The sequence below is a fragment of the Erythrolamprus reginae genome, chromosome 2 (genome assembly GCF_031021105.1).
Source record: "Erythrolamprus reginae isolate rEryReg1 chromosome 2, rEryReg1.hap1, whole genome shotgun sequence".
In the NCBI taxonomy this organism is placed as follows: domain Eukaryota; kingdom Metazoa; phylum Chordata; class Lepidosauria; order Squamata; family Dipsadidae; genus Erythrolamprus; species Erythrolamprus reginae.
The window spans coordinates 189,396,142-189,412,056 of NC_091951.1; the positions used below are offsets into that span (position 1 = coordinate 189,396,142).

Below are 15,915 nucleotides of genomic sequence, written 5' to 3' on the forward strand. Positions count from 1 at the left end.
CATTTTATCAAGCTCACAAGGACGGAAAGCTGAGTCAATCCTGAACCTGTGAGAATCGAACTGCCAGACTGCTGGTAATTGGCAGACAGCAGAAGTAGCCTGAAGTATTGCATTCTAAGCATTGTGGCACCTTGGCTCATTCAGTATACCAACCCTCCTTCCCCCAGAAAATTCGTCTGCATGGTTCAGAAGAACTAAACAATTTTAGAAAATGAGAAAGCAGTAGGTGGCTGAAGTTATATTTATGGCAATTACTATGACAAAAAGCAATACTTGGTTTTTTAACATCTGATTATAAAGAAGAACAATCAATCCCACATGTTTCCTAAAAACTAATTGTGCCCATGTACAATTTTATTTCATCTTCATTTATAATCTTTGGTGGGGGGGCAGAGAGATTGATGCAGTCTTAATTGTACCAAAATGGATGATGATGATGCTTTGAAAAATACATAGAGGCAGTAATGGGCAGCCAAAAGTTTTACTTCCACACTGTGGGTGTGGCTTATTTTGTGGGTGTGGCTTAATGGACATATGACTGGGTAGGAGTGGCTTGCTGGCCATGTGACCAGGTGGGAGTGGCTTGAACGATCAACTGTTAAGTCCTCGACTTACAACCTTATCAGTGTCGCTCACTGGAGTGACAATTTGCTTTGCGTTTCCCACACTCTCCTTCCTGGATCATCCCCCACCTCAGGCTGGATAGCTAGACGAATGGGTGCTGCCAAAAGCATAAATGCCGTCAGTGCCGCTTCCACTCATGCCTTCTGCTTGCACCTCAGGCAGGAGGTGGCCATGTGAGGCTGGAGGGGAGCCGGGCAGGAGAGAGAGGGAAGCTCATCCCAGGCCAGGAAGGAGGAAAGAGGAAAAAAGCAAGGAGCGCAGACGTAGCAGCAGCAGCGGGTGGGGGTGGGGGTGGAGGACAGCTGAGCTGAGACCAGTAATCCAGGAAGTGACAGCCGCTGATCAGTTGGAACTATGCATGCATCTTCGTTTCTGCTGGTGGAGCTGCGTTCCACCCCGTCCTGCCTGCTGCCCACCCCTGCATAGAGGGTATTCAAGTCTGCCTTAATGCCGTATTCAGAAGTAAGTTTATTTTATCAATTAATTTTTTAGCTTTATCTATCTATCTTTAGGTGGTCATGGCGAGTATATAGCCAGTTTGGTCTAGTGGTTAAGGCACCAGGCTAGAAAGCAGGAGATCATGAGTTCAAGTCCTGCCTTAGCTATGCAAGCCACTTGGGTGACCTTGGGCCAATCATTCTTGCTCAGCCCAACCCAGGAGTGAAATTCAGCAGGTTCTGACAAGTTCTAGAGAGCAGACATGTTGAGTAGTTCAGAGAACTGGCAAATACCACCTCTGGCTGGCCCCAGAGTGGGGTGGGAATGGAGATTTTGCAATATACAGTGATACCTCGTCTTACAAACGCCTCGTCATACAAACTTTTCGAGATACAAACTCGGGGTTTAAGATTTTTTTTGGCTCTTCTTACAAACTATTTTCACCTTACAAACCCACCGCCACTGCTGGGATGCCCCACCTCCGGACTTCCGTTGCCAGCGAACTACCCGTTTTTGCGCTGCTGGGATTTCCCTGAGGCTCCCATCCATGGGAAACCCCACCTCTGGACTTCCATGTTTTTGTGATGCTGCAGGGGAATCCCAGCAGTGCAAAAACGGACGCTTCGCTGGCAACGGAAGTCCGGAGGTGGGGTTTCCCAGCGAGGGGAGCCTCAGTGAAATCGCAGCATCGCAAAAACACAGAGGTCCAGAGGTGGGGTTTCCCATGGAGGGGAGCCTCAGGGGAATCACAGCAGCGCAAAAACGGGCATTTCAGCTGGCAAAAGGGGTGAATTTTGGGCTTGCACGCATTAACCGCTTTTCCATTGATTCCTATGGGAAACATTGTTTCATCTTACAAACTTTTCACCTTAAAAACCTCGTCCTGGAACCAATTAAGTTTGTAAGACGAGGTATCACTGTACTTCCCTAGCCACACCCACCAAACCACACCCCACAGAACTGGTAGGGAAAATTTTTGAATTTCACCGCTGGCCCAACCCACTTCACAGGATTGTTGTTGTTGTGAAAAATAGGAGGATATGTTCACCACACTGAATTATTTATAAAAATAATAAAGGTAGGAAATAAAATAAAAGATTATTTAACAACGTAGGCTAAACTGAGTGACTGGTTCAAAATTTTACAGTAAGTTTCCATGGCTGAAGGTAAACTACCAAACCCGTGTCTCTCCTAGTGTCGCTTTAACATTTTTTAAAAAAAATAAATAAGTTTTAATTAAAATAAAATTTTGCAAAGATTTTAAAAAGTACAGAGTCAGAAAGATGAAGAAGAAATTTTAAAAAGACAAAAATTCTAAAGGGTAAAAGAAAAAGTGGAGATTAACAAAAAAATAAAGAAAAAGAAAGATATCTAAAGAAGTGACTTCCTACCTTTGCTGCAGTTACATAGCAATGACTATTTCTGCCTACCTGTATCGCATATCAAAGTTCCCTTCTTCTCATAAAGAAACCACTTAAAATCAATAAATCTTTAAATTTGCAATTCATTTTTATTCATCTCCAGCAAAAAGAAGTCTATAGTTTCCAGTCTTCCTTCCTTAAATCCAGCAAGACCACTTAGCCATTTCTGCAAACTCAGTCATTTTCATAATAATCCATTCCTCCATTAGTGGTGTTTCTGTAGCCTTCCGTCTTTATGCATACAACAGCTTCACTGCAGTTACCAAATATATAAATCAATCATCTGTGAGCTTTTTCTAGCTGAATGTCCGTAAGAGAAAAGTTCTGGTTTCATCTGAATGTTAGTTTTTAAAATTCTATGTATTGTAGAATATATATTGGTGTCTGGTATTTTTCTGCTTTTTCGCAAAAGTCCATGACTTTAACATTCTGACCACCACACCAGATTGGTTCTCTGGTGCGTGAAATTGCAGTTACCACGAGGAAAATAAATAATGTTGCAGCCTATGAAGTGCGTCTAAGAAGTATCTCGTGGGCTTCAGAGAGAAAAAGGATGAGAAAGAATGGAATTGAAAAATGAGTTTTCGAAAGGGCAAAAGGATGCCTTGTTTCAGAATGAATATAGCAAGGTCAGATATTTGTTTCACCAATTCGGTTAGCTTTCCCCAACATGACACTCCTCAGAGGTTTTTGGAGCACCGGTAGTTGACTCAAAATTATGCTGACTCTTTGCCCAGAACACCTGGATAGCACCAGTAAAGGAAAGATGTGAATATACCGATTAATTACGTAATTGTGTACAGATAAAATCACGAATTAGATCTGCGTCGCAAAGTAAAGCAAGAAACGAAACAAGCACCAGACTTGCAGGCAATCTCACTTGAAGCAATAAATGTCGCTTCGTGTGACTACAGCCAGGCTGACAAGCTTGCCTATCATGGACTTGCTGTCAGTTGGGAGAAGGGCCACAGTCAAATTTATAAATTCATCCTGAGGTAATGTTTGTAAGCCGTGGGAAGAAATACTTGAGGGAGATGCCTGCCTGAAAATCAAGAGCCCTTCGACAAACTGGGGAAGAAGATAACACTGAGTAACGAAAGCTAAAGTGTTGAGCTGGATGGGCAGAAGATATCTACTTATGTTCCTCATTATTTTAACCCAAGATGACCAATTTGGTATTTGCAGCCCCTAAAGCAGCGGTCCCCAAACTATGGCCCGCTGAGGCAATTTATCCGGCCCGCAGCAGCGCACGAGATTTTATCAATAGATATAATAAGATCCCGAAAGTGAGAGAGAAAGAAAGCAAGAGAGAAAGAGGGAGAGATAGAGAGGGAGAGAAAGAAAGACGGAGAGATAGAAATAGAGTGAGAGAGAGAGAGAGAAAGAAAGCAAGAGAGAGAGAGGGAGAGAGAGAGAAAGAGAGAGGGAGAGAGAGAAATAGAGAGAGAAAGAAAGCAAGAGAGAGAGAAAGAGGGAGAGAGAAAGGAAGAGGGAGAGATAGAAAGGGAGAGAAAGAAAGAGGGAGATAGAGAGAGAGGGAGAGAGAGAGAAAGGGAGTTACAAAGAGGGAGAGAGAAAGAGAATGAGTGAGAGAAAGAAAGAGAGAGAGGGACAGAGAAAGAAAGAGAGAGAGAAAGAGGGAGAGATAGAGAGGAAGAGAGAAAGGGGGATAGATGGAAAGAGTGAGAGAGAGAGAAAAAAAGAGAAAAATGAGAAAATGATGGAGAGAAAACAAGGGAGAGGAAAATGAAACAAATGAGAGAGAAGGAAGAAAAGAGAGATGGAAGAGAGAAGTGGAGAGGAAGGAGAAATGGAGTTTGTTGATTTATGTTTAAATTTACTTGTTAATAAAGAAGTATAAATTCCTTTATTACTTAATTACAGTACTTCGTCTTTATTTTAAATATTGTATTTGTTCCCATTTTGTTTTTTACTTTAAATAAGATATGTGCAGTGTGCATAGGGATTTGTTCATAGGAGTTTTTTTATAGTCCGGCTCTCCAACAGTCTGAGGGACAGTGAACTGGCCCCCTGTGTAAAAGGTTTGGGGACCCCTGCCCTAAAGTTTATTTTTTTGTAGTTCATCCCTACATAGCATTGAAACCCATTTTGCAATAAAAAACAATAATATTTTGAGGTATGTAATTCGGGATGGTGGGGGTGAGGTTGCAATGCTTTGGATTAGCTGTGCAGCTGGGAGCCCCCATCGCTGCACCTCGACTCTGCTAAGAGGTAAGATGAAGTTTTGTTAATCCACTTTTCTCTTAAAATTGCTTGATGATGTTTCCCCAACTGGCAAAGAATCAGGTCTAACTTTACCTATTGGCTCTTCTCAGTAAAGGATGTTTTGAAATCAGGAGCCGGTGAAAAGCCACTTCATCAGTTCTTTTTTTTCTTTTAGGTGCTAAATGTGGTGACTGATTTTTTCTTGTTTCAGATTGATTCAGCTCCTCTCTTTCATTCCCTTACCCTCCTCTTCTTGATATACAAAACAAAGCAGAAGCAACGTGAGAAAATATTATTTTACTGAAAGAGTAGTAGATGCTTGGAACAAACTTCCAGCAGACATGATTGGTAAATCCACAGTAGGTGAATTTAAACATGCCTGGGATAAACATAGATCCACCCTAAGATAAAATACAGGAAATAGTATAAGGGCAGACTAGATGGACCACAATGTCTTTTTCTGTTGTCAATCTTCTATGTTTCTATGCTTCTAAGCAGTATGTTTGAGGACACACTTTGTAGTTTTTCTTTGGCTTCCTAAGAATGCTTTTTTTTTTTTGGTTTTACTTTAATCTGATCATTTTAATTATTATTAAAACTCAACTCAACGAAGCAGTGGAAGTGATGTGCCGGTGTCTAGAGGCTGTTGGGCCTGAATGGGTGTCAACAAACTCAAACTCAACCCAGACATGACGGAGTGGCTGTGGGTCTTGCCTCCCAAGGACAATTCCATCTGTCCGTCCATTACCCTGGGGGGGGGGAACTATTGACCCCCTCAGAGAGGGTTTGCAACTTGGGCATCCTCCTCGATCCACAACTGACATTGGAACATCATCTTTTGGCAGTGGCGAGGAGGGCGTTTGCCCAGGTCCACCTGGTGCACCAGTTGCGGCCCTATTTGGACAGGGAGTCACTGCTCACAGTCGCTCATGCCCTCATCACCTCGAGGTTCGATTACTGCAATGCTCTCTACATGGGGCTACCTCTGAAAAGTGCTCGGAAACTTCAGATCGTGCAGAACGAGGCCGCAAGAGCCATCGTGGGGCATCCTAGATTCGCCCACGTTTCTGCAACACTCCGTGGCCTGCATTGGCTGCCGATCAGTTTCCGGTCACAATTCAAAGTGTTGGTTATGACCTTTAAAGCCCTGCATGGCATTGGACCAGAGTACCTCCGGAACCGCCTGCTACCGCACGAATCCCAGCGACCAATAAGGTCCCATAGAGTTGGCCTTCTCCGGGTCCCGTCGACCAAACAATGTCGTTTGGCGGGCCTCAGGGGAAGAGCCTTCTCTGTGGCAGCCCAGGCCCTTTGGAATCAACTCCCCCCGAAGATTAGAACTACCCCCACACTCCTTGTCTTTCGTAAATTACTCAAGACCCATCTATACCGCCAGGCATGGGGGAGTTGAGACACCTTTCCCCCAGGCTTTTTTATATTTATGTTTGGGTATGTATATGTTGTTTGCTTTTTAAAATATGATAGGGTTTTATGTGCTTTTTAATATTAGATTTGTTTTCACTGGAATATTGTTTTTATTATTGTTGTGAGCCGCCCCGAGTCTTCGGAGAGGGGCGGCATACAAATCTAATAAATTGAATTGAATTGAATTGAACTCAAAACCTGTTTCTGCTATTTTGTTCAAGGCAGTTGCTAATAAATCGGATTTTGGTCACACTTGCTTTCATAGCACCCCATCAATGCATTTTTATTGCGTGTGCATTTTTAAAGAAAGGTACTTTTGTTTTAAGCTACACAAAACATCTGGACTTAGAAGTGCCTCTTTCCACTTTTATGCTGTAATAAGTCACAAGTGCTCAGACATTCCAAGAGGCTCACAGGTTGTACTTTATGAGGAGAAAGAATAGATTCAGAATTTATTCCTTCACATTTGTGAGGGAGGTTGTCTATGTGAGGAACAGTCCCTATTAGCTAGTCATGGAAAGAATTAGGTAAATTGCAATGTTATAATGGTAATTAGGTAAATTGCAATGTTATAATTTTCTTCTGCATCACATCCTTGGGCTATTTAGAAATAGCTGACAAACTGGACAAACTCCAGTGAAGTTGCTTATTTTCCTTTCCTCATGTTTAAGGATTTATGCACCTACTTAGATCTGCTCCATGAAATCAATTCTAAACTGGCTGCCATATTTAATTTTCCCAGCTAACCATGGCATCTCATCTTCTTCACTTAGCAGTTTTTTAATACAATGTTATTTTTCCTCAGAGGAGATAGCTGTTCTTCCTGCATGCCATTTTATTTTCATATACAAAATAAGGGAGAGGGGACCCAAAAAGAGAAAACTCGTAGTCCTGCCTTTTGCATAAAAGTCGTTGAGTGACCGTGTGCTCGTCCCTCTCTCAGTCCAACTGACAGGGTTGTTTTGGGGAAAATAGGAGGAAGGAAATTAGGTATGTTCACTGCTGTGGGTTACTTACAACGTTGATGAAGATGTTATCTATTCAGTCATCCATCCAATTCTTAAAAATTCTTCTTTATTCTTTATTTATTCTTATAAATAAATATATTTCTGCTGATCCGCAGTTCTTTAAGTTACTAGGATACAACAATGATACAGCACAAAGGGGTATGCCATCTCTGGCAAATTGTGTATGTATCCACGACTGAAGCTGAGGTAAAACACTCAGTGTGTGAGGAAAGGGCTTCATGAGAGTGAGAATGAACACCAAAGCGTACGTGACAGACAGTAGTTTGTAAGTAGGAGGAAATGCTTTCCTGAGGATGTGGTGGGGAAAATACAAGTCTCAGTTGTTGCCAGAGTCAAAATGCTACTTCTCTGATCACCTCTTCCCCATCTCAAACTCTGTCCTAATCACCATATGAAAGAAAATATCCTACAGGCAGTTTCCCCTCCACCTGGGGGTAAATATACAAGAATACTAAATCGGGTAACTCGCCCGTTCACGGCATCCAACCTCTGCTGCCTGGAACAACTACTGTATTTTCATTCTAGCTAATAGCAGGGCTAGCCCTGGGAAAAGCTGCAAGCTTTTCACCCATCCCACAAAAATGAGTTGTGTTTTTAAAAAATAAACCACAGATTTATTTCACCCATCACACAAAGATTAGTTGTGTTTTTAAAAAAATAAACCACATGCAGCTGGGTTTATTCCACCACACTAATGCCATACCGCAGTGAGGGTGAACCTTTTTTGACTCAGGTGCCAAAAGAGAGCGCATGCACGCTATTGCGTGTACGTGGGTACCCATACCCATAATGCAATGCCCTCCCCTCACTCATACGCACAACCCCCGAGCTCCCCACCCACCACATGTGCACAGGCCTCAGTGAAGCTGTGGAGTTGCCCTACTCTTTACCTTCAGATAGTTGCAAGCAAGCCTCACACACCTCGGCCCATTTCTTCTGCAGCCAGCAAGGCTTTCCTGAAGGCCTCTAACGCAGGGGTAGGCAAATTAGGCTCTTCTATGACATGTGGACTTCAACTCCCAGAATTCCTGAGCTAGCATGATTGGCTCAGGAATTCTGGGAGTTGAAGTCCACAAGTCATAGAAGAGCCAACTTTGCCTACCCCTGCTCTAAGCCGATAACAGAGCTCTGGATCGATCTGGAGCTCTGTTATTGGCTACAAAGGCCTTCAGAAAAGCCTTGCCGGCTGCAGAAGAAACTGGCTGAGATGTGAGAGGCTTGGCTACAACTGTCCAAAGCCAAAAAAAAAAAACCTCCTGAAGACCTCTGACAGAAAAAAGGAGGCTGGGGGTGACACACACAAGTAAACTTCTTGTTGGACCATTTTTCAAAGTCCCCAGATTTCAGGTGGCTTTCCTGAAGCCTGGGGAGAGCAAAAATGGCCCAAAAGAAGGCTGAAAATCAGCAGGCCAGTGTGTGCATACATGCTAGAGCTGACAAAGAGTAATGCCTCGCATGCCCTCAGATTTGGCTAAGCATGCCACCTGTAGCACGCATGCCATAGGTTCATCATCTCAGCCATATCAGCTGATCTGTTAAGCATGTCCTATGAATTTAGCCTACTCCACTATTGCATACATACACACTGGGGAGAAGCCAGGGAGATTTTGCACCTGAATTCACACAATAGATTCAATCCTAAAGCAATTTGTTCAATTGTGGTTTACAATATTGTAGGCATCCAACTGCTGTGGTTTATAGACAGTGATGGGCTCCAACAGGTACGCAGGAATGTAGTTTGGCGGGACCCAGGGGAAGAACCTTCTCTGTGGCAGCCCCAGCCCTCTGGAACCAACTCCCCCCAGAGATTAGAATTGCCCCCACCCTCCTCGCCTTTCGTAAGCTCCTTAAAACCCACCTCTGCCGTCAGGCATGGGGGAACTGAAATATTCTTTCCCCCTAGGCCTCTACAATTTATGCATGGTATGTTTGTATGTATGTTTGGTTTTATAAATAAGGGTTTTTTAGTTGTTTTAGTATTGGATTGTTACATGCTGTTTTTATCTCTGTTGTTAGCCGGCCCAAGTCCACGGAGAGGGGCGGCATACAAATCCAATAAATTAAATAAATAAATAAAGTAGTAACGGTAGCAAAATTTGGAGCTCCACCCCAGAGCACCCAATTTGCACTGAATAATGCCTTGTTGCACAGTGAATACTGTATAGCAAACTCAGATATTTGTTTCACCGATTCGGTCAGCTTTCCCCAACATTGCAACCCTCAGAGGTTTTGGAGCACAACTCCCATAAGCCCCAGGTAGCTGACTCAAAATTATGCTGACTCTTTGACCAGAACACCTGGAAAGCACCAGTAAGGGAAAGATGTGAATATACCGATTGCATCATTGTGTACAGATAAAATCAAGAATTATATTTGAGTCCCAAAATAAAACAATCAACAAAACAAACACCAGGCTTGCAGAATTTAGCCTGATCCACTGTTGCATACATACACGCTGGGGAGAAGTCAGGGAGATTTTGCACCTGCATTCACACAATCGATTTAATCCTAAAGTAATTTGTTCAATTGTGGTTTCCCATATTGTAGGCATCCAACTGCTGTGATTTATAGACCATGGTTTTCCATCAAATAATTATGAAGTCCACGAGCAATTGGAGTTAGGCAATGATCCATAACTTTAGGTACAGTTGGAAAGTTGAGGTTATTTTTAAAATTATCTGGAGTCCCAATGCCCTTTTAGAGGTTCCATTTGAGGTTTCATCCTTTAACTTGAAGAAAGCACTGCCTTGCTAGGATGCCTTCTGGCCTGAACCCCGAAAGCAGCACACCATGGGACTTGGACTAAGAAGGCTAACAGGTCAATATGTAGAAAACTGAATTACAGGCACAGTGCATGCACACATGCACACACAAATTAGATTCTTCACATTGTGACTGTAAAGAAGAAATCGCTGTGATTGAGAGGGAAATTGGAGTTGCTCTTTTCCATCATAGAAGCCAGAGCGCCATCTGGAGGTCATTGTGCTAAACTACCAGCAACATTTAATATCCATTCTACTTGCATCTTGTGTTTATTATAAAGGTTATAATCCAAGATTTTAATAGGGGAAGGGGGATACCTTTTTAAAAAATAAATATGCAAGTGGAAATCTGGGAAGGTTGGCTGAATCCGGTATAAATCTCTTCTGCTTGTTGAAGGCGCTCAGTAGTGTTAGCAAGTCCTATTTTCAATATCTGTTCCCCAACGTTGTCTATATGTTGTTGCTGCCATATTTGTTTCCATTTCAATCCAAACACATTGCGAACATTAAAAGACAATAAGGTGATCTACATGAAATATACCTATGTTGTTGTTTTTAAGTGATCGCCCAAAAACTTTCAAATTGATCTCAGTAGCTGGTGATTTGTTAAACATGTCCATATAATTCTCTGTACATAACTGAATGTTCAGGAATGTTTTTTGACTTCCCAGTCTAATCTATACCAAGGGATTTTCTAGTGGTCTTCTATCCGACCAATAACCACATTCAACTTACCATATATGGCATTTTGAGTTCAGTTGTGATTGGCTAGACACTGCTGCCCTAGCAAGGCTCTAAGAAAGAGTAAATTTGTACTGTATATCCCCCAGTATTTATCTAAAATATTCAAAACCCACATTTTTTGATGGAAGAGCGTAACAATTGCAATCTTTTCATACTCGTGGAAAAAGCAGCCCAGGAATAATAGGCATTGTGGTGCAATTTATTTGGCAGGTATCATGTTAGAGAAAGCTGCTATATAGCAAGACAGACAGCCCTGCCCTCAATGTTGTTTGGTTTAGTGCCGAGTAATATATTCCCTTTCCTCCGAAATAAGACATTCCCTGATAACAAGCCCTATCAGGCTTTTGATTGTATGGCAATAAGGCCAAGCACTTATTTCAGGGTTCAAAAATATAAGACAGGGATTTATTTTTAGGAAAGCAAGGTTATACTGTATATATGGTGTGTGTGTGTGTGTGAATGTATAATAAAAACGAGAGATATTTTCCAGTGAGGTGAGAAGGGCTCAGAACATCCACTGAGAGTTTCTATCAGAGATGGAAGTTGTTTTCATTCTAAGGAGAATTGGCGTCTTAAATTTTGTTCATACTCACCAAAGCTGGGGTGTAAGTGCAGATTTCTTTCTGCTGCAATTCTGCTTTTGTGCAGTGGTTACAACAGAGGTGGGTTCCTACCGGTTCTATCCGGTTCTTTAGAACCTTTAAACCAGTAATGACGTCATGGAGCCAGTTCTCTCGGTACAAGTCTGTGAGTGCCACCATCTTGGATTTTGCTTCTGCACATGGGCAGAAGCTATTTTTTAATTGCGAGCGCATAAAGCGTGCGCATGTGCCCAGCACGACGCTGAGCAAACCGGCAGCAAAAGGATCCACAACCCACCCCTGGGTTACAAGCGACGGAAACTTATCTGTGAGAATGCACAAATCCATCTCCTGCTTCTCCACGGAATATAAAGCAGCATGAGTGTTTCAACCTCCTCCCTAACTTTAGAACTGGTCCTAAGTCATAATAGATTACCCACTTGACTAACCTGATTTTACCTGATTCTTTTGGGCAGTGGATTAACCATCAGGTCATAGAATGAACATCACAGTCGTAAAGTGAACCATTATTCATTATAGACCAGTTTTATCAAAATCCCAAAGCGCCTCATTTTAGTAAAAATGTCAGAAAGATTACAAAAAAAAAAAATTAAAGGTACAGCTGGTCCTCAACTTATGGCCACAACTGGCACCAGAATTTCTGTTGCTAAGCAAAGAGGTTATTAAGTGAGTTGTGCTCGGTTTTGCGGCCAAATTGTTTTTTGACTTCGCTTGTCAGAAGCTGACTGGGAAGGTCACAAATGATGATCATGGGATGCTACACATAAATAGTTGCCAGTTGCGAAGCACCCAAACTTTGATAGAAGCTGTGCCAGTTTTTTCGGTGTCACTGTAACTTTCCATAGTCGCTAAGCGAAAGACTGTAAGTCGAGGACTACCTGTATGTGATCCAACGGCTACTAAGAAGGGGGTGGCGGGATTAGAACCTGTCTCTGAAAGCACCCGGCAATCACACAAGTGGGTAACTTTTAACCCATCAACTTTGCAGATAGAAACACGTGCACCTAGTGAGAAAAGAAACCCATTCAAAGGAGGCTTTTTTTGGACTTTCCATCACTTTATTTTGTAAAAATAGAAAAGTTCCCCCCCTACCCCTTTCTGCGGCACAGCTGGGAGTGCAGGGGCAGGGGAGAGTCCTGTAAAATACCATGGAAAGCTGGTTATGTAAACATCCAAGAAGGGCCTCACCCACTTTTAAAAAAACTTTTCTATCCCACCCCACCACAAACAGACCCCTCCCCCATTTTAAGGCCCCCGGGGTATTTATTTTGACAGCTTATTTTAAAGGGGGGGGGGAGAAACCCAAGACCGTTCAGCGGCAAGCTCTGTTCCTTGGTGCGCTGCAATCTGTCAACACTTGCTCTTGCAGGAGAGAAGGGCCAAGCACGAACTCCCCTTCGCTACCCCATTCCCTGGTATAAACGAAAGTCAATAAATAAAACCTCCTCGAGGGGTTGCCCTGCTCAATGGCCGGAGAGGGAAAGAAAGCAGCATCTTGAGCCACGGAGGGAGCAAAAAGAAGGCTGCTGACTTTATTCCACCCTGCAGTCTCTTTCAAAGGCAAAGCGGCCCCCTCCCTCCTTCCCTCCCCAATGAAGGCTTCCCAGAGGAAGGGAAGAAAGGGAGGCTGAGACAGAAGAGTAGCTAGTAATGGCCAAGCGTCAAGTAGAGGGCAATAAGGTGATATAACAACTCCCCGCCCAAAGCTTTGTAGTGTTTGGGTTTTTTTTACAAATTCCTATTGCTGAAGGCGGCAAGAGAGGCTTTGCGGAGGGAGAATTCTAGCGACAAGGAATAAGGAAGAGAGCTTTGGCCGGAGTTTGTGAGAGAGGAGGAAAAAATGGCTCCTCCTCTTGGCCTGCGGGAGGGAAATCAAGCTTCCTGGAGCAGAAGTGGTCCTTCTCGCTCCATCAAAGTGCTGCAGAAAGAGAAATAAAAGGCAAGTTAAGGCAAGCCGTGACCGATCGAACGAACGACCACCCACCCGGCTTGCTTTTATCATTCCTAGAGACCGACTGACGTCTCCTTGACGTGGGCAGAAGGGGGGCCCCTGAGAGACAGCAAACAGGTTCAAGTCTGTAACTCTGCACGCGCCCCCCACCCCACATCACCCCTTATCAGCACGATAATCTTTGGTTACCTAGTGTCCTTTGGGGGTCCGTTTCCCAAAAATGTTTAGCACCGGGGTCATCATAAGCATCCCAAACAACAGATACAACCCCCCCCCCACAACCCACCCACCCACGACCCTGCTATACCTCTGCCTTGGGATGGGGAGACAGTGGGGAGGACCACTGCCCCTCCCTATAATCCCACTCTGGGATCGGCTCTCTCTGCCCTGCGATAATAACACAATAGCATTTTATAAAGCTAACCAAAAGGAGCCCCCTTCCCCCACCCACCAAGAATTCGCATAGCTTGCCGGAATCCGCCAGAGACGGATTTTTTTGTTTTTTTAATACAAGCACACCCTAAAAGGCGACACGTACAGGGATGCACCCATGGAAGTCCAGCCTTTGTCTTCCCCATTCCCCAACATGATTGGTCCAAGGTCTTTTCGTGTGCAACGGGGAGAGGAAGGGCTGTTGGGTTCCTCCGTTGGTCTTCAGGTTCTTGAATAAATAGCATCCCAGGCGCCAGGGTTCCTGGCTTGCAAGGCAGGAGGACGAAGCGGGTTTTAGACTGGGTGGAAGGAGGGACCAAGGAACCGCTCGTTGCAGAGTCTCTGCCGGCTCTTGGGGCGCCCCTTTTTTCTCAGAGGCTCAGAGTCTGCGGGGAGGGAAATTGCACATGTGGAGCTCGCCCCGTTTCGAAAAGGAGGATCTCCGAGTTGTAGCCCCTTTGGGACTCCCCAGGTTCTGAACATTTGGCTTGAAGCTGCTTGAGTCAGCAGGACAGGCAACCTGGGGGACTTTGGCAAAGCTCTGGGGTTGGGAGGAAAGGCTTCCAAATTAGACATCCAAGGCCCCAAAGAAGAAGATTAAGGCAAGAGGCATCCAGCCCACGTCACCAAACACGGAGGAGGAGGGAGGACCAGGCTGTGGCTACCTCCTTGCTCATCTTTCTTGACTGCTGTCCTGATGCCCGACTCCAGCAGATGAGCCAAGAAAGGCAAGCCTAAAACTGTGTCCAGAAGGAAATGGGCCGTGGGAAGGCGGAGATGAGACACAGAAAACCATCTTCTTCCCAGCCTTTCTCAGCCTAGATCCTGGCTTTCTTGAGGTGCTAAGGGGTCTCCTCTGGGCTTTTGGTGTCAGCAGGGCTCTCCTCAGTGCTTGGGGCTTCTGCCGAAGTTGGAGGTTGTGACAGCTCATCTTCAAACATTTCAGGGTTTTCCAGCATCTCTCGGATGAGTGGCGGCATGGGACCAGGGATCTCCATCTTCAAGGAGATGGCCCGTTCAGCACCTGTTGAAGAGCAGAAGAGGGAAATGGGTAACATTGCAGAAGGGCCTTCTCTGTGGTAGCTCTGGCTGTCTGGAACCAGCTCCCCCCCCCCCCAGTTAATCCGTACCACCCGCACCCTCCTGGCCTTCCAGAAAGCCTTGAAGACATGGCTCTGCCGACAGCCCTTGAGCAATATCATCCAGCTCCGGCCAAAGTAATGAATGATTTTATTTTAGAGGTTTTAATATTTTTTTAAAAATATTGTTTTTAAACTGCTGTATGCTGCCCAGAGTTGGGCGGCTTATAAATCGAACAAACAAACAAATAAATAAATAACATTGGTTGATGGGAATTTTCCCATGAAGCAGATCAGGTAATAAGAGAGGCTGCATTATTTTTCATTAAGAACACTTGCCATAAGCTGCTTACTGATACTACAGGCAGTCTTCAACTTACAACGGTTCGTTTAGTGACTATCCAAAATTACAACAGCACTGAAAAAAAAGCGACTTATGATCATTTTCCCCATTGCAGCATTGCCCTGGTCACATGATCAAAATTCAGACTCACATTTATGACGGCTGCAGTGTCCCGGAGACACGGTGATCTGAACTTCTGACAAGCAAAATCAATGGAGAAACCACATTCCCTTAACCACTATGTTACTAACTTAATAATAATAGTGACTGACTTAACAACTGTGGCAAGGCAGGTCATAAAATGGGGCAAAATCCACTGAACAACAAAAATGTGGGGCTCAATTTTGGTCGTAAGTCAAGGACTAGCTGTACTGAAAGCGTAAGAGCAGCTACCAAGGTTTCTAGCACTTCAGTTCACACACTGGCTGTCTGCACATATATCCAAGAGTCTTCATAACCTCTGTGTGAGGAACCAAAAACCTTTAGTGAAGGGATTGTGTCAAAGCTCTAGAGCAGTGGTTCTCAACCTGGGGGTCGGGACCCCTTTGGGGGTCGAATGGTTGTTTCACAGGGGTCACCTAAGACCCTGGGAAAAGGCAAATTTACCATGGTGTTAAGAACTAAAGCTTCTATTCTGGCACCTTGGAACATATTTTTACAACCCAACCAATCAGGCGTTAACAGTGGGGGTATCCCTCTGACCTTCTTGCCAATCAGCTTAAAGCTCTGTTGGGAGAATTGGCACTAGACTTTTGGTTGGGGGTCACCACAACACGAGGAAATGTATTAAGGGGTCGCGGCATTAGAAAGGTTGAGAACCAATGCTCTAGAGTAAATGCT

At 44.1% G+C, this 15,915-nt stretch overlaps 2 protein-coding genes across 6 annotated transcripts in view; both read right to left on the reverse strand.

Annotated features, from left to right (window-relative positions):
* The window catches only part of ITGB7 (integrin subunit beta 7), an 84,101-nt gene extending 75,938 nt beyond the window's left edge, over window positions 1-8,163 (reverse strand). Inside the window, exon 1 of one of the 2 annotated variants that reach the window (XM_070740878.1) lies at window positions 8,053-8,163. The gene's annotated coding sequence lies outside the window, so the exon portion shown is untranslated. The remainder of the gene's footprint in view (window positions 1-8,052) is intronic. The other variant, XM_070740876.1, reaches the window with a different exon arrangement.
* Window positions 8,164-12,306: 4,143 nt separating this feature from the next.
* RARG (retinoic acid receptor gamma) overlaps window positions 12,307-15,915 on the reverse strand; it is a 220,565-nt gene continuing 216,956 nt past the window's right edge. For all 4 annotated transcript variants that reach the window (XM_070740881.1, XM_070740879.1, XM_070740882.1 and 1 more), the window contains one exon: window positions 12,307-14,677. In XM_070740881.1, coding sequence (XP_070596982.1) covers window positions 14,496-14,677 — 182 coding nt within the window. In that variant the 3' untranslated portion in view covers window positions 12,307-14,495. The remainder of the gene's footprint in view (window positions 14,678-15,915) is intronic.